The sequence below is a fragment of the Kogia breviceps genome, chromosome 1, assembly GCF_026419965.1.
Source record: "Kogia breviceps isolate mKogBre1 chromosome 1, mKogBre1 haplotype 1, whole genome shotgun sequence".
Lineage (NCBI taxonomy): Eukaryota > Metazoa > Chordata > Mammalia > Artiodactyla > Physeteridae > Kogia > Kogia breviceps.
The window spans coordinates 162174928-162200855 of record NC_081310.1 but is presented as its reverse complement, the minus strand read 5'-3'; the positions used below and the strand labels follow the sequence as shown (position 1 = coordinate 162200855).

Sequence of the window (25928 nt, the reverse complement as noted above, 5' to 3'; positions counted from 1 at the left end):
GTAAGGTAAGCCATTCCTCCAAGGTCGCCTAACCTGTACTCCACAGGGTCAAGACTGGAATCCAGGTGTCCTGGCCCTGGGCTCCATGGTCTTCACACCTGGCCATACTGCTTCCAGGAAGCCTCTTTGATTCAAAACAGTGAGATGTGAAACTGAAGGAAAAATGTTATTAGTGAGAGATCCTGAAAGATCCACTCCTTGATCCAGTCTACAGATGAAAGCAGAGTATGGCTGGTGATTCAAAGGCAACTCAATCCCCAAGAATCCTGGAGCTCCTTAGAAGCTAAAGCATTTGAGGAACTCTGAAATCAGTAGTACCTGTGCTGGGGTTTTTTTTGAGCTGATTTTTAAAGACTGCTTCTATTGGCAACCAGTCTATCAGTAGAAAGACTGCTATTTATTGAAGAAAACGTCTTAGTAAAGTTGCAGGAGCCCTGGCTAGGGGCTGGGGGACAGGCCTCATCTCTAATATCTGTATCATCTTGGGAAAGTCACCTCCCTCCCCTGGACTCCATACTCTTCTCTGTAAAACGAGGGTGTTATACTTCACTCATGGAGGACTCTTCTAGCTCTCTCATTAAGTGATTCGAAAGCATCAATAATTGGGCTTTATCTCCAAAGTTAGGGACTTGGAGGAAGCATACATTTTGAATAAGGTGAAGTTGAAATACAAGGAGAACAAAATATTCTAGAAAAAGGATTGATACAGTTTTTAAAAGAAATGCCAAATAGTTAAGTGTTACCAATATCTTGACATTAATTACATGCATTTTCCAACATTTGAGATTTGCATCAGACCCAGTCCTTGTCTCTAGGAGTTCTCACATTGCTCAGAGCTTTGAAGAGAAGATGGGAGTTTGCCAAAGTCAAGACATGAGAGAGCATTCCAGGCAGAGTTCATGGTATGTGCGAAGTGAGGGAAGTAGAAAGCTTGGAAATTCTATGCATTTCTAACAGTGTTATGCTTGTGTTTTATGCTTGTGTCCTTCCCTGGGCTATAGGCACTGGGAAGGCAGTGCTGGTGCAGGTTCTTACTCTTCAGTGGTTTCAGCTGCCTAAAGATAGGGGGACGGATGAGATGACCTCCAGATGCCTGGCTCTCACCCCTATGGTTGCCACTTTAGGATCACTTAGCATGAAATCTGGGGTCTCTGCTCTGGGCCTGTGTCTCCTTGGTCCTCTACTATTCTGTTATTTACTTTCAAGGTAAGATTTCTGCATGAGCTCAAAATCAGAACCCATGTTCTGAACATGAGTGGGGTTATCTATGGCACCAATAATATTGAACATTTGACATTGGGACCATTCTAGAAAATCCAAATTTATGAAAGTCAAGTTTATATATAACTTCTTCCTCTTGAGTTGGAGATACTCTTGAGTATCTTTTCTTTCTTCTTCCAAACTGTGAGCCCAATGAGGCCAGGGAATATGTCTCTGTCATCTTGCCTACCTCCACTCCAACTTCCCTACTATAGACTGAGGTGCTGAGAAGGTTCAATATATCTATTGAATAAATAGATTATTGAATAGATGCACAAATGCATGAACAAATACCCTGAAGGTTTGTAAACAAGGTTTAGATAATTACTTGAAGACATATTTTGAAAAGTATTTAAGCACTTGTTACACGTTAGACACTCTCACAATAGTCAAGTGAGGTAGGTAGTGTTTATCCCCATTTTATAAATGAGCAAATAAAATCCAAGAGAGATATGACTTTGAGAAGGTCACTTGACAACTACTAGAATAAAGAGCTGGGATTCAAATCCAGGTCTTACTGAACCCAGTGACCCTTTGAGGTCCCCCCGGCCATCAAGGAGGCTATGTGATCTGTGAAAGAGTTGCTAGGCTACTCCTCTGTCTGCTCTTCCTGTACTGTTCTCCTTCTCTTCTGCCCAATGGCAGAGATACATGGTTCCAGAGAACATTATTTAAATGGCAAATAAATAGCTCCATCTTGGGAAGGGCATTGTGCCTCATTCCTGTTGCAATAATGGAAGCTGGAATGAGAGAAATGACTTTAGTTCCCCTCCTTATGATTTCCTTTTCATAACCTCTAAAGGGTAGAGAAAAAGGCAGTTTGGTGCCTCCAGGTCAGTCTTGACCTGAGCACGGTAGGGTTGTGTGCTCCTGGAAGGGTGGCGTTGACAAGTGGAGATGTATGGGGCACTCATGCAATTGTCCCTCCAACGCAGCAGTTTTTCAGGATTATCAATGAGCTGCATTGGATTAAGTATATTTGCACCAAAAGCAAAATAAATATTGCTATATTTAATGCCACTAAGAGGTTGGGATTCAATTGCCCTTGGCCTGAGTCACCTTCCTGCTCTATTGATTGGCCAATGTCAGGATGCCAGACAAGCTGTCATCAACAGCTCCTGCAAAATGCTTAGCAGGTGGGCTGGGCTCTGCTGTAGTGGAGACAGAGGGGAGCGAGCAGTGTCCTTTGTCTCAAACACACACCCAATGGATAATTATAACAATCACCTCCCCATCGCCACCACCGAGATATTTAAAGCATTTCCCTCACATTCCTTCTTAGATGATCAGGACAAGGATGTGACCCAGGCTGTGGAGGCAGAGAAGGAGGATGGATAATTACATAGGTTCCAATTCAGAAGGATTTGGGTTTGAGTCCCGGATCGACCACTGAGTAGTTTTATGACCTTGGACAAATTCATGTTTTGCTCAAAGACCTAAAAGCACTGGGAGGGCAGAGACTAAATCAATTTCATTTGCCATCGAGTCTTCAGTGTTAGCCCAGTGTCAGGTACACAGCCGACTCGCAGTTAAACTGAAGAAATAGAAATTAACAGAAAGGTTAAGTAATTTGCCCCTAGCTCAGCAAGGACAAGGGTCAGAGGCAGGACTTGAACCTGGTGTGCCCAGCTCTAAAGCCTATGTTCTTAACCATCACTCTATTCTCTCTTAGCAGCCCTGGGAGTCAGCTCAGGGCCTGATAGAGGGACTCATGTGAGGTGAGGGGTGGATGCAACACCCTTAATTTTTTAAAAAATAAATTTATTCATTTATTTATTTTTGGCTGCATTGGGTCTTCGTTGTTGCATGCAGGCTTTCTCTAGTTGTGGCGAGCAGGGGCTACTCTTCATTGTGGCCTGTGGGCTTCTCATTGCGGTGGCTTCTCCTGTTGCAGAGCACGGGCTTTAGGCATGTGGGCTTCAGTAGTTGTGGGTCTCAGGCTCTAGAACACAGGCTCAGTAGTTGTGGTGCATGGGCTTAGTTGCTCCGCGGCATGTGGGATCTTCCAGGACCAGGGCTCGAACCCGTGTCCCCTGCATTGGCAGGCAGATTCTCAACCACTGCGCCACCAGGGAAGTCCCAAAATCCTTAATTTTTAAGTGCGGAAACTGGTTCTCAAATAGGGCCTAGCACAAAAGGTACCTTTATGCAAATTGACAAAAGGTGCCCCCCGACTCCAGGCTGACAATTTAGAAACAGGTGCCCCTTCTGGGTGGGTGAAGTACAAAATGATGTCACTTCTTCTGGCCAGACGTGGGGTCGGGAGCAGAGTCGTAGCCCACCTTGACCCCCTGACCAGGAGCCTTTGCGCAGTGCACAAATTGCATGTCCATGGGAGGAGGCCCTGGACGTGCCCAAGGTTCACAGCAGAGCCAGGATGAGCACTCAGAGTTCCGACCTCCAAGGACCAGCATGGTCTTGACCCTGTAGTGGTGGTCCTTCTGGCAAGGTGGTAGGATTGGGGAAGGGGGTGATGAGACCACACCCGGGGAAGGGGTCATCTCTAACACTAGACTCCCTGGGGACCTTTCTCCTGGAGCTTATTCCTGGTGGACAAGGAGAACCTTCATTGGAGCGCCCTATCCCCTCCCGTGGAGATTGTGTGCTCCGGGATTCAGCCCCCTCCTTTCCAGCTCCTGCTGGTCAGCAACAAACACCCGGGCTGGGGGGGATTTCAACACTGAGGCTTAAAGCAATTTTGAGAGCCAGTCACCAACTAGAAGGACCCAAGATTTCATAAAACCCAATCTCCCCATTTCAAAGATGGGGAAACTGAGGCCAAGGTCACACAGCTATGTAAGAGCAGAGTTGAAAGTCCATTCTAGAACTATTGGATTATTCTTCTCTCTGTAAAAACACTTACAAAGAGTAAAAAGAACCATTTTAAAGGCCCAAGGGGGCATGTTTTCTAAAGGAGTGTACAGTACTGGCCCTTGGGTCTAGGAAGGCTATTTCCATTCCTTTAATGAAAAGAGGCAGAGGAAGCATAAGGGAAAGAAAAGTCCTTTAGGGCTTCACAGATCTGGGAGCTGGCGAGACCCTTGCCCACCTGGTCTGAGCCTGAGAAGTGGCTTAGGTTGTGAGTGTGGACTCCAGAGTCACACTGCCTGGGTAAGACCCTGGAGGACCCATGGTTTAGCTGGTGGCTTAACCTCTCTGTGCCTCAGCCCTGATCTGCAAAATGTGGATTCTGCCTACCTCAGAGGGTTGTATAAAGGATCAATTGAGATCAACCGTGTAAATGCTGGGGACACCGTCTTGTTTGACATAAGCACTACACACATGTTAGCTGGTCTTAGGGTTTCATCTTAGTATGACACTCAGGGTCCTCCACAAACTAGTCCCAACTTATTCCTTAAGCTTCTTGTATCATGTCCCCCAACCTGTACACCATGCAAGGCTTGCATATTATATGTCCTATGAGCTAGTTACAAAAAGGCACACCCTTCTGCTGGCTGGTGCAACATCTCCAAGTGGCAAGGCTTGTCAGCCTCCATCTGCCCTCTTAGCCTTTCTGCAGTGTGTGAACCTACACCACAGGCTGCAGCCCTGACCATGTGCACTAGCCACGCCAGACCACCTGGGAGTGGGCTCAGGGCTCCTGTTCACTCGGGGTTCAGGCAGCAGGGCTCAGAGGCTGAGCACTTGGGCTTCGAGTCAGCTCTCTGGTTTTGACTCCTGGGTCTCCCTCACGTGGGACCTTGGGCAAGTGAGTTCACCGCTCTATGTGCTTCAATTTCCTCGTCTGTAAAATGAGGATAATATAAGAACCTACTTCATAGTTTCATGGGGTTGTTGGGAGAAACCCCCCTTTGCTTTCAATCCCAATGGGGACTTTTAGTCCCCAGGAATCAGGAGAATGTCTCTTCGTCCCCATCCCCTCGCATCCTCTTCCCAAGGGAGGGGATGGAACTTATCTGACGGGTCAACCTGATACAAGGAGCAGAGACTGTTGGGTCTGGTCCTCCTGGCACAGCTTGTTTGGATCTGTGACCCTGCAGGGAGGGTCCGTTCTGTCCTCCTCTCCTCCACTCGGTGTGACTTCTGGGAGGCAGCTTCCTTCCCGCTCAGCTTGTGGCTGGTGTGGAAGTTGAATTTTGGGGTGACATCTAAGGAGGTCAATTTTGGTCACGGATATAAGCCATGCCTTCCAAATTCTTTTTTTCAATAATAAAGCTAATATTCTGACCTCTATCTTTCTGACCCCTTTATCTCCTCCTACTTTGGTGGAAGTAGGCTGAGAGTGGGGGAAGGAGCCTGATGAGTATCACCCCTACATGTCCAGTGGGAATAATACATTAAAAACTATTAGAATAGGGTCCGACAGCTTGTATATTTCCATTAATGTTTGCATTATTATCATCACTGTTGTTATTTAACATTATTATTCCTTTGGTAGAGAATGTGTTGCTCACCTCTTCACCCAACTAACTCCCAGTCTCCTCTCAGGAGTCATCTCACCAGCGCCTCCTCCTTGAGGGCAAGCGCGTGGCCAAGCCCACCTCAGATCCCTGCGGACCCTCAGGACAAAGTGTCTGCTGGGTGAGTGTCTGCACACAGGCAAGGGGGCCAGTGGGAGATGGAACTGAGGAGGAGCTTCCTGGATGCTGTGTCCGCCTTGAAGGCTAAAGAGTATAGGCTCCTCTGATGGTCAACGGGGAGCCCCGGAAGGACGGCGCATAGAGAACTGACACTATGCCAGCAGCGGTTTAGGGACTGAGACCGGGAACGAGAAAGTTCTCAATTCCATCATATTGTTTTGCTCCTCCGGACTCCCCAGCCACTAATTCTAGCTTCCTATCTCCTCGGAGGCCTGTCTTCACTGTAGAATCAATTATTAAAATCAACTCACTATCAACTCTAACTTTGAAAGGCTATTCAGCCGCTTGCAAGGACAGAGATGGGGAGCTGCCTCCATAGACATCTAGCCATCTGTCCTTTTCTGAGGAACCTGGCTGAGAAGCTCATTTGAATAACTGGTTTTAGCGGTGTGCACTCGTGGGTTGGACACCTGATTATGCCGCCTGCCCCAGTGTCCTTTCAGCCTCTGTAGAAACATGACGCAGGTTACATAAAGCGGGAGAGAGTCTCTGGGAGGTAAGGCTTTGTCTGGCCCCTGCGTCACTTGCGTTTCATCTTAAAATAACTATGTGGCTCACTCCCCGTGTGACCTTGAGCAAGTTACTTAGCCTCTCTGTGGCTTGGTTTCCTCTTTGTTCAAAGAGGCAGCATGATTTCTGCCCAGTCCGTGCCTCCTTGTAAGGTTCTCAGAGAAGGTGGGGTGTGGGGGGGTGAGGGTTGTGACTTAGCAGGAATGCAAGTGGAAAGATTGAGGTTGACGAGAGCTCAGGGTCAGAGAGCGATGGGCATGTAGGCTGTGCCAGGAGAAGTACATCCCCAGAATGAGCCTTGTGATGGTCCCTTCCTTCTCCTATGCCACTAGCTAGCTCTGTGAACTTAAGGGAGTTACCTAATCTACCTATGCCTCAGTCTCCTCATCTGTAAAATGAGCATAATGAGAGTCGTTCTAAGAGTTAAACAATACATGCAAAATACCCAGAATAGGGTCAGACCCAGGAGGTTCAATAGATACTAACTATTCAGCATCACCACCATCATTATCATCACCACTGTCATCACCACCATCATTCTCATCATTATAACTCCTCCATCCTGGACCCCATGCCTCAAATACAGACCACGACAAACATGTGGAATATGTTCAGAGCACAGCGGTAAGGACGGGGAGAGGGAAGGATTTCAGCTCACATGTGAAAAGTTGTAAGGCTTTCGGGATGTTCAGCCTGGAGAACAGGAGCTGGCAGGGGTTAGAGTGAGTGAGGAGTTGGGGACACCCAATCCTCAAACAGCTGAAGGGCTACCATGTAAAAGATGGACTGAACCTGACTAATCCTTCAGGGGCAGAAAGCAGAAGTGATGGGCTATCAGGTTTAGCCTGGATATAAACAGGCTCTACCAGTCAGAGCTGGCATCAGCGCAGCACTTCTTAAGGTTTCCCTGACCTGGGCAGGGCACTGGACAGGATGTCTTTGAGCTCACATCCCACTCCAAGGCTGATGAGGCTATGGAGGGGCAGCAAGGGGGGACAGGAGGCCTGGGTGGGGAAGGAGGCACAGTGAGAAGGGGCTGGCAGATATTGCTTGGTGAGGCAACTTGCAGTGGATCTCTGTTTCCATTTCTAGTTGATGAAAAATGCACAGTTTTGTGCTGTCAAAGAACAAATAGAATATTGACATGTATTTTACATAGCTAATTTTATGTTCTATTCTATTTTGGACAGTTAAAAATGTTTCCCCCTTTGGATGTTGAGGTGGGCAAGGTTGGTTAGTTCCCATGTCTGTGGGTGAGTGTGTGTATGTGTATGCGTCTCGCGTGGTGTATATATCTGTGTGTATCTGTGTGTGTGTCTGTGTGTGTGTATGCATGTGTGCGTGTTGGAAATACTTCCCCTGATGTTTCACCCTCTGCCATACTTAATGACGTTTGCTGTGCAAATCTCTCCTTATCTCCTTTTTTGTCTGGTGAACTCCTATATACCATCCACCCTTCAAAAACCCTCCCTCATCACCCCCGGTCAGAAGGAAGCACTCCCTGCTTTCAGGATACAGTGTAGCAGGGGGATGAATCTGTAGCAGGCCAGGGTTGGCCTGCCTGGATTCGTAAACCTGATCTGACCCTTCCTGCTGGGGGACGTGGGGCAAGTTCCTTGGTGTTTCTGGGCCTCAATTTGCTTTTCTAATTAAAAAGGGGCCATAATACTACCTCCACCTCAGGGCTGTTGGGAGGGTCAGAGGAGATGATATATATAATGTGGGGTTAGTAGGTACTTAGACATTAGTTCTGATTATGTCTGGGCCTCCACAGCCTCACACTCACGCCTCTAGTACAAACACTGGGCTTCTTATTGCCAAGGATCACCTCTGATTTCCATCTGCTTCCCTAAGGTGTAGCACAGGGACCGACACTCAGCAGGCCCCTGACAAACCGTAGTTAAATTGGATTTACTGCACTGGAGCATTCTTTGCTATGTGAGGCTCACCAGGCCCGAGAGACATAATGCGTTGCGCGTCTGCGGGTCGTAGCAGCATCCGTTTCCACCACAGGGTCTGAAGTGTCATGCGACAAAGCTGAATCATTTCTACACCACCCATGGAGCTCTGCTCCTCTCTCCCACCTCCACACCCCCAAGAAGCACTGAGGCTTCCCCCAAAGGAGAAATTCCATAGCATCCTGCTATCCCTTGGGTAACTGTGTATTTTATGATGACTGATAGGCAATTACTATGGTAATATTGCAATTCAGCCTGTGTGAGGTTTGGGAAATGAGAAATTATGGGTAACTACTTTGGACTCATTTCTATGGTAACAAAAAGTAATTGTCATTAAATACCGGTTATATGGAGGCTGTACCTGGTAATTATAGATTTTTATGCCCAGAAACATAAATAAAACCAATAAATGTATTCAAACGTGTCTATGACTATTTACTTATACGTGGCTCTATGCAATACACAATGACAAGTGCCTAATTAAGAAATGCAAACCCAATGCAGAGTTTCATATTGTCATATGGAGATGAAGAGTCTGTTTTTCAAATGCAAGGCGACTTGTACATCACACAGGCTCAGTGGGGTACAGGTGGGGATGGAGGTTGTCTTCTCTGTAAAGGAAGTGATGGGGAGGAGGACGTGGCAGAGAGAGAGAGAGCAAGAGTTATGCTGTGTGGGACAGCCACACCTACTGCAGGACAGTGAGAATCGCCAACCATCATAGACTGACTCAGCCCATCACCCCTGACCCCAAAGGCCTTCCAACCACTGCCTTGTAGCTCTTGGCTCTCTGATACCTGAAGTTACAGCGTTCATCCCTCAAAGCTCCTAGGCCCGAGATCCCCCTAGAACTCTCCAAAGATGCTCAAATTGCATTGATAAGTCATACCATTATTTTTGTATTGTGACAAAATACACATAACATAAAATTTACCATTTTAATCATGTTTAAGTGTACAATTCAGTGGTATTAAGTATTCATAATGTTGTGCAACCATCTCCAAAACTCTTTCCATCTCGTAAAACTGAAACTCTATACCCATTAAACAATAACTCTCTTCCCTGCTCCTCACCCCAGCCCCTGGAAATCACCATTCTACTTTCTGTCTCTATGATTTTGACTACTCTAAGTACTTCATATTAGTGGAATCATTAAAAAAAAATCTGTCTTTTTGTGTCTGGCTTATTACACTTAGCATAATGTCCCCAAGGTTCGTCCATGCTATAGCTGCACCATTCTTGACGGAGCCTCTCCCTAGTGCTTCTACTAAATGACGAAGAGTGCCTTGCACTTCATTTTCCTCTTCCAAGAGGGCAGGGGGAAACTGAGGCCAGGGGAGAGAAGTGTCTCGGCCCAAGACTAGAAGGCTCAGGAGAGTGGGGAAAGTGAGACTGTTAGTTCTCTGCTTCCACCTCCAGTTTGTAAGACACAGGCAGTGTCTGGGAGTGTGGAGAGTCCTGGACACACCATAGGACCTCGAACGGGCTCTTCACCTCTGCAGACTTGGTTTCCCCTTTGCTCAAACGGGCACAATAAAAACTGACTTTCCTTTCTCAGAGAGTCACGGTAATGATCCAAGGTGGTTTTTAGATGTAATGTACAGTAACAAAGTGTGCCTCTGAACCCAGAGTTCACTAAATCACTACAGCAGCTCATCGTAGTATTGATGTCACAACAGCGTAAGATCAAAACAACCGGGGTTAGGAGGCCGTGTTGCTGCAAGTAAAGTGTTGGGAGCTGACGGCATGTGGCGATGACTAGTTTGCCTGGGGACTGTAGCTCCGTGCCATGGCACAGTTGCTGAACACTGCTGCGGTGTGTATGTATTCATTCAGATAATATATATCAAAGGCCAGCTCTATGCTGGGCACCATGCCAGGCTTTGGAGATGAAGTCCTGACTTCACAGAGTTTATAGTCTAGAGGTGGAGACAGTCATTAAATAGATAATCACATGATTACAAATTGGGGCCAGGGCTCTGAAAGGATAGTACAGAGCGCTCTGAAAGAGTGTAATGGGAGACCTAATTTATTTTGGAGAATCTAGGCAGGCCTTTCTGTGAAGTGGCATTAAACCTCAGACCTGAACTGAAAAAAATGGCCAGTGTTGCTGGAGTGTAGTAAGTGAGACAGAGGGTATAGTTGTTCTGTGTTTTTATTAGATGCCGTAGTATCATTGTTTCTACCATTACGCCATCTAGCTGTCCTAGAGGGCCACAGGAGAGTGCACTGTGGTTGCTGTAACTTTGGCCCTCTCTACTCCTCCTGTAAGCCAGAGTCTGGGAGCACATACAGTAGTCTAGTAAGTAAACACTGCTGCTCTCTTACATAAAACGCATTCTCTCTCATGGGACAGCTGCCATCATCGGCCATAAATGCTAGAGTGCACCTTGTCTATTCTACTATAAATACCAAGGAATAGCTACTTGTATTATTAAATAAAAGCTTTGCGTGATCAAATCTGGGACATCTTACTCTCCTTCCTAGACTAGATTACATGGTTCTTTGATGTGGAGGAAGAAGGAGGAGGAAGAGGAAGCGGGGTCGGGGGAGAAGAGGGACCTGGAGGACAGGCCTGCCTGCCGCTCTTCTCTGGGTCTGGCGTGTGTGCTGCCGGAAGGGGCTACAGGACAGCCCAGGAGCACAGCTTGGCTGGGGCACGCCTGCACCCTTGCCCACTCCTCACAGGCCATATGACTTAAGGCAGGTTATTCAACGTCACTGAGGCTTGAGAGACTGCACGTCCCGAGGGGAGGTGTAGAGAGTGAAGGTCAGGGAGCACGTGAGGGAGGTGGGGCTGACCCCAGCGCTGCGAGGCGCTCTGTGAGTGGGGCTCTGTGTGCTGCCCGGAGGTTCTGACAAGCATCCTTCCTTCCCACCTGCAGCCTTCTGTCCTTTGCTCCTCCCCCCGATTCCCTCCTGCGTTTCCTCCTGTACTCACGCTAATCGGAGTAGGGTTTTCTTATTTGCAAGCAGAGAAAGCTTCAGAGACCCTCCTCCACAGAGTTGCTATGAGGATCAAATAAGTGTGTGAACGCCTGACACACGGTGCTGGGTGGCAAGCGGAATTCTCGTAGTGGCCTTTCCCAGATTGGGTTTCAGAAACCCTGCCACCTCTGGGGACGGGGTAGCGGTGGAGCTGGTGAGAGGCTGGAGGGGGAGCAAGCTCTTTAGGAAAATGGTTCCTTTGGGGAACACTGGACACTATATTCCCCTCTTGGGATTCCCATTTATTAGCATATTCAAAACTGAAAAGTCTTATTGTGAAAGAACTTGTTTAACTTTGCTAAACTCTGTGTTTCCCAAATTCACTTGAACTCCAAATCTTTCTTCCCCCATAATGCCTGGACAAGTCCCGCCAAACCATGGGACACCATGCCGGGGCTGGCCTACAGGACCTCTAAGGCACCTTGAAGTTCTCCATCTGGAGTCTTGATTACTATTTTTCACATTCTCCCAATCTTTTTTTTTTTTTTTTTTTTTTTTTTTGCTGTATGTGGGCCTCTCACCGTTGTGGCCTCTCCCGTTGCGGAGCACAGGCTCCGGACGCGCAGGCTCAGCGGCCATGGCTCACAGGCCCAGCCGCTCCGTGGCACGTGGGATCTTCCCAGACCGGGGCACGAACCCGTGTCCCCTGCATCGGCAGACGGACTCTCAACCACTGCGCCACCAGGGAAGCCCTCTCCCAATCTTGAATGGTGAATTCTCATGATAGGCTCTTTGTCGCTACTCAGCTATTTTAGCAACAGGACTAATGCCTGTGGTTAGAGATTTTCTTCAACTCTCATGAGGAGAATCACACATTCTCACTAGGAGAAGGCGGGGCTTTTAAACTTAGGTACAGAACTGTTTCTGAGGAGTGGAGCTCTTTTATCCTGCAATCCCCAAACCACAAAATTTGGACAGCTTGAGGGCATGTAGGAAGCAGCCAACTCCCCAGCACCAGCCCCCTGGCCATCTGAAGCCCAGAGAGAGGAGGCATTTTGGGCAAGGTCACAGACCTCTTTCCAACTGGTCATCCCCGGACAGCAGATGATGACATAAATAAGTGTGTGTAGTGAACAGCACTGACCTCTCTCTGACCACGGCCGCTCTTGTAATTAAACAGAAATGTTAACATCAATCAAATGGTCCTTCCACCAACAGCGTATTCTGTCCAGGGAAGGTGGAAAGGCACTGCTCCCAGGCCTGCTGCAGCCATAAAACCTGCCAGTGCTAATGAGCCATCGCTTGAGCCAGTTAAGAGAGGAAGCGAAACTGTCTTTAATTAAGGCAACATGCATCCCATGGGTTCTCTCTAACTCATACCCAAGGGTACTAGGAAGCCCCTGTGGACCCAACTGTCACATTCTGGGAAAGCATTAAACCAGCTCTGTTTAAAATGGACCTGATGGGATGTCAGACAATGTGGGTTCTGATCTGAGCTCTGCCACTGAACTTGGGCAAGTCCCATCTCATACCTGAGCCTTAGTGCCTTCATCAGTAAAGTCATCCCTTTCCGTCTCTCATATCCACCACATTCTTTTTGAGCATCTACTATGTGCTGATCCCTGCTGATAGGCACTGGGGACACGAGGACCATTAAGGCTCAGTGCTTTCCCTCTGGTAGCTTTTGGACCAGTGGGGTCCATGTAATAGCATAAGACATGTTCAGTAGCCAGGCCTGTGGGAGCTCAGAGGAGGGAGTAACCAATTCTGTTTGGGGGTTTGCAGAATGTTTTCTAGAAGAAGAGGCATGAGCTGAGTCGTGAGGAAAGGTTAGTGAGATGAGGAAGGGACCAGGAGGCTCTGGACAGAGGGCCTTTATGAAGGTAAGGTATCAGGCACCAACAGGACCTGTGTAAGGAACCAGGCCTCCCTTAGAGTGACCAGAGCAACAGTTCTAAGACCAGAGGGTGGGAGGTGAGGCACCAGGTCACACAGAGCTTTGCGTCAAAGCTGGGGAGTTTGAGTGTTACCTTGAGAGTTGTGGGACTAATCAGCTCTCAAGCTGTATAATTTAGGCAGTGAAGTTAGACAGTCAATGATTTACTGGTTGTATGACTTTGGGCCAGTCTGTTGCCTCATCCGTGAAATAAGGGTAATAACAGTCTCAGAGGATTCAATGTTCTCTGAGCAGATGGTTCCCCGGGTAGTGGAATTTTCAGCTATAAATTATGGTGCTAAGCCAGGAGAAAGAGTTCAAGATGTGAGTGCCTGAGTGTGGGGCTAGACAGTATGGCCACACCAAATTGAAATGCCGTTTACATGATCTGGGATGCTACTCTCCTTCATTAATAATCACCAAGAAGAAACCCAGAAACAAAACAGTAACCTTCATCACCACCATATGATATTCTGCAAAGCACGTTCATTGCCACCGTTTCTTTCAATGCTCACAAGTGCCCTGCCAGGTAAGTAATTTTTGTCTTAATTATGCAAAAGAAACTGCAATGCATCCGAGAGGGAAAGTGAAGTCCCCAAGGTTATACAGGAAGTAGGTGCCCAAACTGATATTAAGTCTCCTGATTCCTGGTCCAGCAAGCTGCCCAGAAAACTCCAGCAAATGACCTCAGGTGACTGTGAATGAAACAGCAAAGGCCTATTAGTCACATTCTCAAGAGCCAGGGTGAAACTTCCTCTAATGGACTCATGGGTAGTCTGAAAATTCTTCCTCAAAAACCTATCCCCTTTTTCTTCCTGCTTCCACACCACCATCCAAGCATTCTCTCCCATCCCTCACCTGTAATTGCCCAGGTAGACGCCATCAGGGTTGAGCATGGGTGCAATCTTGAAGACCAGGTGTTCCCGTAGGGCACAAGCAATAGGGTGCTGGCTGAGGAGGAAGTCAATGATCCCTGGAGAAAGAGAAGCACCTGGGTGAACCTCAAAGTGTTTCAAGGAGGAGCACATTTCCCTCAGCTGGGAAAACACAGCTCAACAGGTGATGCTGGCCTATGTTGTTAACCACTGTGAATGTACGGCTATGGATTAGGTGTTGCCCAGTGAATTTTACAAATAATATCTCTGTTTCCAAGAGACAGTTCAAGATGTAATATTGAAGCTCATGGGCTGGGGGAGAGCATGTCCTGCTGAAGAGCACAGGGTGGGCCTCCAGGAAAAGAAAGCATATGAGCTGTGCCTTGGAGGGGCCCCTGGGTCTTGACAGACAGAGATGGGGGAGAGGCAGGATAACTCTAAACAATAAATTTAGAGTTGCTCCCTAATGGGCGTGCTGTTAGCTAAAGGCTGACATCAGATTGCATGACGATGGAGTCAGGTACCTTAGGGGTCTCAGTCCTCAAGTGGCTGATGGTTGCACCAGGAAACGCAAAGGAGAAGTCACAAGAGGACAGGGAGGTTTCGTCAATGCCCCCCAAGCCTGCTCCTTTCGCCACTTTGAGGGTCCTCTATTTCCAGACTCTGGGGCTGGCTGCCCTCTCTGCTTCTCACTGGCACCAACAACTACCTCGCCTTCAGGTCACCAGATTTAGAAGAGCTGAATTCTCCGTGACTCTCCACTCACATTCAGGTGGTCTCCAAGTCTCTTCCTGGAAGCTAGCAAATCTGTCCCTCATCTCCATCCCCCAGCCTCTCTTCTCTTCTAAGCCACCATCATACTTGGCCTGGGTGAGAGCAACCACCTCTAGAATGTGCCCTCATCACTATAGCCAGAGGGATTGTCCTGAAGGGCACACCTGACTCTGTCACTGGTGTCGTTGATATCCTGGCGATGGCCTGCATATATAACTACAGGAGAGGGGGTGAGAAAACAAGAACTGAGTCTTTGCCTTGTCCCTCCTTTGCTCCACGTTTCTACTTATTCATCAGAGACCTGAGAAAAATAGGCAAAATGGAGCTCTGGCATTCCATGAAATTCCTGTAATGCTGGAAAGTGATAGGAGAGTACAAAACCCTCCCAAAGTATAGAAGTATAAAAGTATAGAAGGAGAACTCCTCTCCTGCTGGAGAGAGCAGGAAAGGCATCAAGGAGAAAGAAGCTTTTGAGCTGGGCCCTGAAAGATAAGTAGGTTTTGACAGCCAGACAGGAGGAAGCAGCAGGGTAACTAAGAACAATCCACATGCCCAGTGGCAGGCACTTAGCCCTTGGAATGATAAGTCACTCAGAGGCACATTCCAGAGCTGCCATGACCAGTGAGGGACATCTTGGGCTTTTCATTAGGCCGGGGCTGAGGATCCATTGGCAGCCGGGAGCCAGTTGGACAGCATTTACTTCGCCGGCAAAGCGGCAGTCGACCAGATGCCCTAATTTATTTGTTGGTCTTCATATGAAAGCTGTAGTTTGCCAGTAAACAGGCAGGGTAATGATGCCAGGCACCCTTGTTAGGGGCTAGTAATTGCTTAATCTGTCCACTAATTGACCCTGGCTCCTGGAGCAGCCCTCCATCAAGGAGCCAACCTGTGCTCAGGGCCTGGCCATGCTGCCTCAGAGGATGGCTTCTAGAAAAGGAGGAGCTCATTGTGAGCCGTCCTCCTTCACAGATGAGCAGATTAATTGGGCTGCCGATTAGGCAGCTAATAAAAGGATGAGAGGAAACAAAGCCAGACCGGAGGCTGCGGCCACCCGGAGTGAGTATGGGGCAAGGAAAGCAGAGGTTTTAGACTCAATTCTTGGCTTGAGGTCAGATACTGTTCAACAGGAGTCTTTCCTATTGATCAGGAAACTGGGAGGAGATCTTCCACTTGTATTTGGTGCGGGAGGGGGTGGCAAGCGAAGAGGGATATGAGGAGAAATGTCGGAGAAAGTCAGAGTGGAGAGGAAATGCCATCCTCCACTATGGGCCAAGCACGGCATGGACCGAGGAAGCAGAGAGCATGTGGACTTGGGGACCTGCCTGTGACTCTTCACTGGTTGTTAGCTTCCCCTGACCAGTTTCCTCATCTTGATATAGAGGTAACAACACCTAATCTGGAAGACTGATGTGGGACAGGGTTAGAACCCCTGCATTTTGACTGCCTGACACAGCACCTGAACACTGTGATGTGCTCTCATAAACTCACTCAGATCAAAGGTTGAAAGGCAGTGGAGTAGTAAAAAAATAGAATGCAGTTTAGAACCAGGAGTCCTTGTCTGTGAAGTTGACTGACTATGGGATTTGGGGACAAGGATACTCAATTGGAGAAGCCAACAAACCAGCAGTTAGAGAGCCAGGGTTCTAGTTTTGGTTCATTGATAAATTTAGAAGAAAGAATCCAGGGATTCCCAAGGATGCAACCCACACCAACAGCCTATGATTCCATCTACTTCATTCTTCTCCCCCAAAGTAGCAGAATCCTCATCTGTTAAGTGAGGAGAATAATCTCTCTCCTGCTAGGAGACATAATCCACCCCCTTAAGATCAGTCTCTGACCCTTCAGTAAACAAGCTTGCAGGTCCTTTCCTTTGAGCTGATGTAATCAGGAAGGTGGAAGAAAGCAGGGCTGGAGGCTAGAGAGGCTGGAGGAGAAGAAGGAAAAGTGGCAGAGAATCTGAAATGAAAGCTGGGTGGCAGACCTCACTGCCCTGCCGACCTCGCCTGGTCACGATGACCCTCTCCAGGCAAACCACAACTGAATATTCATTACTGTTATTTCTCCCAGTATACTTGGTTCAGCGCAAGGCACACAGCAGGTGCCTAATAAATGCCTATTGGTAGATTGGTCCCAGAATTCATTCAACCTTAACAAAGTACAGTAAGTCCCCTACATTCAAACCTTCAAGTTGCGAACTTTCAAAGATGCAAATGTGCATTCGAATGTCCAATCACATAAGTTAGTTCACATGTACACTGTCATGTGCGTGCATCCTCTACAAGTAGTTGTGCTTTTGTATACTCTACTGTACAGTACTGTATAGAGTATGGTAGTACAGTATCTTTATTTCAAGCTAGATTTGCAAGAGGATGACTTCATTGAACTTCTTGCTGTGTAACACGAGGAGCTTACTAATGAAGACCTGATAGAACTGGAGGCCCACAGAAAGGACAAAGAGAGACAAGAGGAAGAAGAAGTAACTGAAGAACTGAAGATATGCACGACACAGGAAATAGCAAGGGGATTTTCTTCATTTGAGGAGGCACTGTTAGTTTTTGAGGCACAGGACTCAAATGTAGAATGGTACATGAAGGTTGCAGCAACAGTTTAGAATGCAATCCAGTGCCACCATGTCATCTATGATGAGAAGAAAGAGAGCTACTACCCAGACACCACTGGATCATTTTTTCAAGAGGGTAGATAGAATTGAATCCAGCAAGGAACCAGAATCTGTGCCATCCAGGTCAGGCGTGAGTGACCTTGCAGCTTGCCCTCTGTCTCCTATTGCTGATGATCCTTCAGCTCTACCATCTCCCACCTCCTCCCCCTCCTCCAGTCAGTAACTCTTCTTGCCTGTTCCCTTGATGCCAGCCCCTGTGTGCCAGTTGCTGTACTGTACTACTGTACTTTTCAAGGTAGTGGACTGTAAGATTTAAAATGTTTTCTTTATTTTTTAAGTATTATTCGTGTGAAAAGTATTATAAACCTATTATAGTACAGTACTATATGGCCAGTTGTACCCAATTGTGCCAGTTGGGTACCTAGGCTAATTTTTTTGGACTTACGAACAAATTGGACTTGCGAACGCACTCTCAGAATGGAACTCATTCATATGTAGGGGACTTACTGTAGAGGGTTAGTTGTGCTGGTAATCACTAATTGCACAAACATTCGCAGGACCAGGTCCCTGACATGAGCTTGGCATTCCAAGATGCATGAGAGGCTCCTGCTCAGAGGGTGCATGGAGAGAAAGCAGACCCCACTGTACCCACTGGCAAAGGTCCTGGTGGGAAGAGCACAGGGAGCTCTGGGAACCCAGGGGGCTCCTGACTCAGCCTGGGGCTCAGGAAGAGGCCATGGTAACTTAAAGGATGAGTATAGTGAGCAGATGAAAGGGGCGCCAGGGGACGGTGTCCCAGGCAGGGAGGGTCTTACACAAAGGCCAGGAGGTGAGAAAGAAGACAGCCTGTTTGCTAGAGCTCTTCAATTTCAGGGGGCATAGCTTCATACTTAAAGGCACAGACTCTGAGGGGCTTCCATGGTGGCGCAGTGGTTAAGAATCTGCCTGCCGATGCAGGGGACATGAGTTCGGTCCCTGGTCCAGGAAGATCTCACATGACACAGAGCAACTAAGTCCATGTGCCACAACTACTGAGCCCACATGCCTAGAGCCCGTGCTCTACAACAAGAGACGCCACCGCAATGAGAAGACCGCACACTGCAACGAAAAGCCCGTGTACCGCAACAAAGAGTAGCCTCCGCTGGCTGCAGCTAGAGAAAACCTGTGCACAGCAACGAAGGCCCAATGCAGCCAAAAAGGAAGGAAGGAAGAAAGAAAGAAAGAAAGGAAGCAAGCAAGCAAGCAAGCAAGCAAGAAAGAAAGGCACAGACTCTGAAACTGGACTAGCTGTATGGTCTTAAGCTCTTGGTTCCTCAGTTTCCTCATCAGTTACGAAGAAAATAATAATAATAACTACCATGTGAGTTATTGTGAGGATCTCAGTGAGTTAATGTAAGCAAAGTGTCTGGCACACAGGAAGAGTGTTGTTTGCTCATTGCTCTTATTTAGTTTGGTTGAAGGCGTGAGGGTGGGAGGATGTTGAGTGAGAAGCGGGAGAGGTAACTGGGGACTTGCTAGTCCTGTTGAAGAATATAAAGGGCACAGGAGAGCCATTGCAAGGTTAGGGTCAGATCTGGGCTTTGGAGAGTTTCCCCTGGCTGCAGCATGGAATGTGGTTTGGAGGGAAGTTATAATAATGGACAGATGTCCTGAAGGATGACAGGGTGGCAATAGGGGGACAGACCCAGCAGAGTGCCAGCAAACATAAAGAGGCTTGCAGTCAGGAGCCAGGGTCTGACATGGTGCTGACCTGCGGGGGCTCTGCAGTGACCAAAGCCGAGAGAGTCACGGGGAAGCTGCTGATGGAGGGGAAGCCGTGTGGATAGATAATGACACTGATGACAAGACTATTTGTCTACTACCCCCAGCAGCATCAGTAGTCTTGGCTTAAATCACACAATCTTGGGGAAAGGTGACGCCAAAATGACTGAGATTAAGTTTCTGGCCCCTGGCAGAATGGGACCTCAAAATAGAAACTGAGTTCAGTTTTAGAAAAGTAAGGAAAGTTATATTTCCAGTACCTCTGAGTTCAGGGGATTGAGGCTTGCATCTGCTGTGCAAATCTGTTTTCTCTCCAGCCTGTGAGCTCCAGGAGGGCAAGGACAGGTCTACATTTTTACGATGATTTTGTCAGTGCCCAGCTCAGCATTGGGGGCTGGAAAGTCCTCAACAGATACATGCAAAAGGAATGAATAAAATATGGCCCAGTGATGGGCTCTGTATGTTCAGTAGCTGGATTGACCTGTAATTACACTGGCTCTGTTTTGCAGACAGGGAAACAAAGTCAGGGTGGTGACATAATTTGCTGAGTGTCTCACAGGGGCCTGGCTGGGATTCAGGTCCAGTTCTACTGGCTTCAGAGTGGTGCCCTTTCCACAAAGCCAAGATGGAAGAGCCAGGAGTCGATTTGTATGTGATTTGCAGGATGATTTGCATATATGCTTACATGATTTTTCTCTAGAGAGCTCTGTATAAGGTTTACTGTTGCTGTTTCCGGCTAATAGGCAGAATACTGCAATGGGAAGAGCCCAGGCTTGAAGCAAGACAGTCGGCTGGGGTCTCTGCTGGCCTCAGAATGTGGGTCACGTGGCAGGAGCCACTCTAGAGCCCTCCCAGACCGTGTACCAGGACCCTGTCTGCCCTCTGCTGAGCCCAAGGGCCCCAAATTATGGAATCACAGGCAGTCTGGCCCTGAAGAGCCTGAAGTTCACAGTCTAAGTTCTTACCCTCTTATCCCCAACTCTGCCCATTTCACAAATGAAAGGACAAGTTTGGGGAAGCAAAAGGCCCCGTGAAAACCCCTTAGGGATCTAGTTTCAGGCATCCAGGAGGCTGTATGGGAGAGAGGGGGAAGGGGAAGATGGAGAACAGGTGAGGGATAGAGGAAAACAGAGTTGAGGAGGGGAGGGAGGAAGGGGCATAGATCACCACCTCACTGTGGGAAATGCTAGGTTGTGCTGGGTCCTGGCGTCCTAGCGGTTGTGAGTGTGTGTGTGTGTGTGTGTATCCCCCCCCCTCCTCTCCCTGCCTGCACAGGACATCCCTGAAGAGTGAGCTCCCAGAGGGAGGGCCTGGTGGGCCCCTTGGCACATTGAGCAGGGCTCCCTGAATCCTCACAGCAGCTCCTGGAGGACCACATTGCTCTCATTTTAAAGGCAGAGAAACAGGCTAAGAGAGTTGAGGACTTGCCGAGCGAGGGTCCCCAGGGCGGAGGTGACGTGATAGGATTCTGACTCAGGGCTGCTCAAGTCTAAAGCCTCAGCGATGCCCACGGCCCCGCTGTCTCCTGCGGGTGGCACACCTTCCACGGTCGTGTCGCATACGCGTGGGCTTAACCGATTCATTTACGAACGGTCTGAAGGGGGCAAGTGCTCTGCACGTGGGAATTTTCAGTGAGCCATGTTCCTACAACTCCAGGAAGCTTCCGCGCAAGAACATTCACTCGACCGGAGGTCGGAGATCTGACGTGCAGTCCCCGCCAAACTTCTGACGTGCTCCGTGGTCTCCCACGTGGGTAAACGAGGAGGGTTCAGCTAACAGCTCTTTTGGGAAATAGGCGAGGAAGGCAGGGCACGTGGTACAGCAGTCACATGCCTGGGTTTGGGTTCCCAGTAAGGATAAGAGGAGCCATGCTGGGCACCTGCGAGATGCTCCATTAATGCTACTTCCTCTCCTACGAATAACACTTCTTCAGTGCTTACTGCATTCCAAGTACCATCTTAAATATTTTATGGTTATTAACTCATTTAATCTCCACAACAACCCTATGAGGCAGGATCCCTATTATAATTTCCCTTTTGAGATAAAGGGACTGAGGCAAGAAGGACATCCCCAAGGTCATCCTGTACTAAGCGGGGGAGCTGGGCTTCAAATCCAGGTGGTGTAGCTCCAGAGACACAGCTCACACACACTCTGCTACAGAGCCACGTGGGAGTGACCTTGACCTCCCACGCCATAGTTGGAGAACAAGGACAGTCTGGCCTCACAGAGGCCAGGAGCGGGGTTGGAGGCAGTAGAGGGTGACTGACAAGCAGCCGTCTCCCCAACATGCAGAGCCTTGAGGAAGTCACCGCCTGGTGCCCCCGAATGCCACCCCCGCCAGAGCTCTGCCACGACAGGACTTCACTCTACTCCCTGCAGCAGATGCATCAGCAGCTCGGCCATGAGAACCGAGGTCCCAGCCAGATGGGGCTGACCAGGCCCCAAATGTTTGTCCTCCACTCAAGGTCACTGAGCCAGTTAATGTGGAAAAAGAGTTCACAGAACCAAAGGTACCTCGGCAATTGACCTTCCAGGCCTTAGACCCACCCTCCTGCCCTCCCCAGAACAAGGTGGGCTGGGGAGAGGAATGCAGCTGAGGGCTGCGTCTGGGGAAGAAAGCCCCAGCTGAGCCCCATGGGGCTGTGGTCTGGGCTGTCCCCAGGGGGCTGGGAGGCCCTTGGGGAAGACCACGCCTCAGTTCCTCATTGGCAAAGTGGGGGAATCCTGCCTGTCTTGAGCTGCCTCAGGAAGGATGAATTGTGTGTCTTAAGTGGCAGTAACAGGGATAGGGACGGAGGAAGACCAGGACTGGGGAGATGGGTCCTGGCGTCACATCCGCCATGAATTAGCTGTGTGGTCCTGGGTCAGCCACCTCTCTCCCCTGAGCCTCCCAGTCTCACGTGTCAAATGTACTGGTTGTTGTGGGGTGGCCAGAACACTGTGTTCTTCCAGGCAGGAAGCTTGGCCCTCTAGTGTTTCCTGTCTCCCAGGGGGCAAAAGAGCATGCACAGGCTTGGGAGACCCAGCTTCAAAGCCCCCTCCTGCTCTTTACCGGTTATGTGAACTGGAGGCTCCTCTTTCTGAACTCAGATTTAGCATCCGAGAGCCAAGACAGCGTTTGTTCCTCACAACAGCCCCATGAAATGAACAAGACAATGCGCATTTTACAGATGTGGAAAATGACGCTCTAAGATCCAGCCCTGGGTCTCAAGCAGCTAGGTTTAAAGGGAGAGCATCAAATATAAATCCAATGCAGAACAAATCAGGGCAAAAAAGATGACCATTGGGTAACCCACAATGCAGGCACAAAGCAGGGGGCTGAAGGGAGTGGACCAGGGAGCCCACAGCAGGTACTTGAAATGAACCTTGGGAGATGAAGGGTATATGCCAGGTGGCAAGGAGTAGGCACAAGACCTCCTAGGCAGAGGGGCAGCAGATGCAAAGGCCCAGTGGTGGGGAGAAGAGTGTCCAGGGATTAAGTTGTGTGGAGCTGGGATATAATGAGGCCAAGGCCCCCTGGCAAGAGCCACATCATGGAGAATTGTGAGTGTCATGACAAGGAGTTTGGAGTTGATCCTGAGAAGGTAGTGGGAAGGCATTAAAGCCTCTGTCAAGGAGTGAACATTGACTGAAAGCCTCAGTGATAGACAGCACCGAGTCTATCGATAAACTCAGCACCATCCAGACTCATTTTGGGGGAAAGCAGGGTCAACAGAGAGAGCACCTGAGAGCTTCTTGACTTCTCTGTGCCTCAGGCCTCCTCTTTAAAAGGGGATAGTGACCCTGCCCTCTGTCTCCTGCCCACAGAGGGGGTGGGCACGGGAGTTTGGGCTCCCAGGGATGAAGTATTGATGGTAAGGCTACTGTCTTTTCACAAATAAGGACAAAAGAGTTGCATCTGATCAGCTGGGGAACAGGCTGCTGCCAAGTTTAGTAACTGACAGATGGCTGCCAGTAAAGAAGTTGGTACAAGCAGGAGGGCCCTGCGAGAGGTTATTGCAAGGACAGTGTGGGGGAGAAGGAGGCTGGAAGCGAGAATGCCAAAGAGGCAGCTAAGGTGGCTGGAGCGGGGAGTTGAGACCCCCCAGCCATGCCTCTGATGAGCTGCTTGTCTTTGGGCAATCACTTCCTCTCCCTGAAGCTCAGGCTCCTTGTCTGAAACCAAGAGGGAGGAAGTGGTGCCTAACCACAGCCTTGTAAGAAAACGAAAGGGGAAAATAAGACCCATATGTGTTTGCAGAGTGCCTTATAGTTTACAAAGCAGACTACCTGCTTCATCTTCTCAGATCCTATGGGGAAGGGGGTGACATCTATTGAGGGCCTGCTGTATGCCAGGCACAGGACTGGGTGTTTGTTTCCATTCATCTCATGCCAGTTTCATAACAGCCTTCTCAGAGACATATTGATATAATAATAATTTATTTTACATTTGAGGAAACCAAACTGCTAGGAAGTGGCAGAGCCACTTGCAGAGCAATTGCATTCCACAGTTATACACCCTAGAAAAGTATCTGCACACGTGCACAAGGCCCACAAGGCGACACCTATGTATCACATTTGTGTGATACAAATATGACACATTTGTATCAGCATTGTCTGTAAGAAAAAACACTGTAAATAACCTAATGGTCCATCTTCAGGAGAACGGATAGGTAAGTTGAGGTACAGACAGACATGGAATAGAATACATGATGAAAACAAGTGAATGACAGCTATACAAGTTCCAACGCATATAGAATGATACCATTTTTATAAAGTTCAAAAACACGCAAAACTAAAAAATACATTGCTCAGGAATGCTTACATGTGTAGTAAAACTATTAAGAAGGACAAATACAAAATTCAAGTTGATGGTTATTTGTATGAGGGGGAAGGAAAGACAGAGGATTTAAAAGGAATAGATAATAGTCAGCTTCTTAAGCTGGTGGGAACTTGGGCATTCATTAAATTATTATTTATATACTATTTATTGAATATATTTATATTGCTGACTAATTGAATATATATGTGTATATATATGCATGCATATAGTATATATATTGCTGACTAAATATATATTTTATATGGATTAACTACTTAATAATAAATAAAAATTCAATTACAAACAGATACATTTGAGAAGAGAAATTACCTCTTATTTACCTCTGGTTGTCTGATATGAAGCATGCATTCCTTCTCATGGTTGGTACAGTATTTCAAAAGCTGTTTGTTAAGTGAATTATTGACTGAACGAATAGATAATTTTCAATTCTTACTTCCCCAGTCCACCACACTTCTGTCAATATATGAATTGACCTGGGGCTAGAATTTGTTGTTGCTGTTGTTGGGGATGGTGGGTGCGAGGGGCCAGATTTATTTGTTTGTAAACCACTGGAGACATGTAAAACAAAGTTAGGAAGTGTAGATGACTCTATGACTCTCATCCTCAATCTAGCACATACAGGAGAACTCTACCTATTCATCTGTCTATCCAAACATCCATCCATTCATTCACCCATTCTTCCATGCATACGTGTGGTCGATGAACATTCAGTGAAACAAATACTAATGGAGATCAGCTGTAGCCTCTTGAGAAGTGAAGTAAATTCTCATCCAAGATAAGGACTCTGAATGTGACCATACTGTCCCAGGGGCCATCACAGTGCCCCAGATGGATGTGCGGGGGAGACACGGGATGCCCATAAGACCTTGCAACTCACCTTGACACACAAATGAAGAGGGTGTTTCCCCTGGGTGGACCCGTCCTGTGATGAATACCACCTTTTTCTCTGCCCCCTCTCGAAGGTTGTCTGTAAGATAAAATGGAAGTAGGTTACTAAGGAGGTCAGCTGAGATGGGGAGTTGTTATGTATGTGTGTGGGAGGGGCAGGGAAAGGGTGCTTTACATTTATCTCTTAAATCATTGGGTTAAAACCACTAATTGTATTATGTCCCTGGTCACCCAATATTAAATAACTACATTTCTGTTCTTCTGTGCAATTGATCATATTAATATTACAATCATCTGAAGAAGTCATAAGAGCAACATCAAATCCCAGATCCACTGACCATGAAACTAGGTAAGTTATGTGTCCTTCATGAGTTTCAATGTGTTAATCTATACATGTGGATAGTTTCTTCATAGGGTTGCTGTCATAATTTAACAAGCTTACATATTGCCTAGTACACAGTACAAATTTAGTAAATGATGGAGTAAAAAAGGTAGCTATTTATATTAGTAATAGTAGCAGCTTCCATTTAAATAGCACATTTTGTGTCGGGCACATTATACACATTATTTATAATCCTTACAGAAACATGACAGTTAATACTTCTTTTACTGACGCAGAAACTGGGGCTCAGAGAGGTTATATAACTTGTTCAAGTTCTACCTACACAGCTACATAGGGTAGAGCTGAGATTAGAATCCAAGCCCTGTTTGGCCTTGATGAAATAAGAGGGACCAGATTTCTCTTTCACCTTAAGCAACTAGAAGATTGGACAAAATATACAAAACAACTCTTTTCAGGCATTGAACAAGAGTCAGTGCAAGACTAACTTATGAGAAAAGGAAAACTAATGAGGCATGCCCCATGACTGCCCTGGTTTTTTGCCTGGAGGCCCACCCCAGACCAAAGAGCAGAGAGAGGTATCCTCAACAGAGCATGGAAATCTCACTGAGATTGAAGTTCAGGGAGTCTGAACCAGGTGGCGGTTGTGGGGAAA

The 25928-nt window shown here is 47.7% G+C and overlaps 1 protein-coding gene across 5 annotated transcripts in view; it reads right to left on the bottom strand.

The window, feature by feature from the left end:
- AGBL4 (AGBL carboxypeptidase 4) overlaps positions 1-25928 on the bottom strand; it is a 1382976-nt gene that overhangs the window by 130540 nt on the left and 1226508 nt on the right. For all 5 annotated transcript variants that reach the window (XM_067008185.1, XM_067008176.1, XM_067008173.1 and 2 more), the window contains 2 exons: positions 24923-25012; positions 14052-14166 (listed from right to left, as the gene is read on the bottom strand). In XM_067008185.1, coding sequence (XP_066864286.1) covers positions 14052-14166; positions 24923-25012 — 205 coding nt within the window. The remainder of the gene's footprint in view (positions 1-14051; positions 14167-24922; positions 25013-25928) is intronic.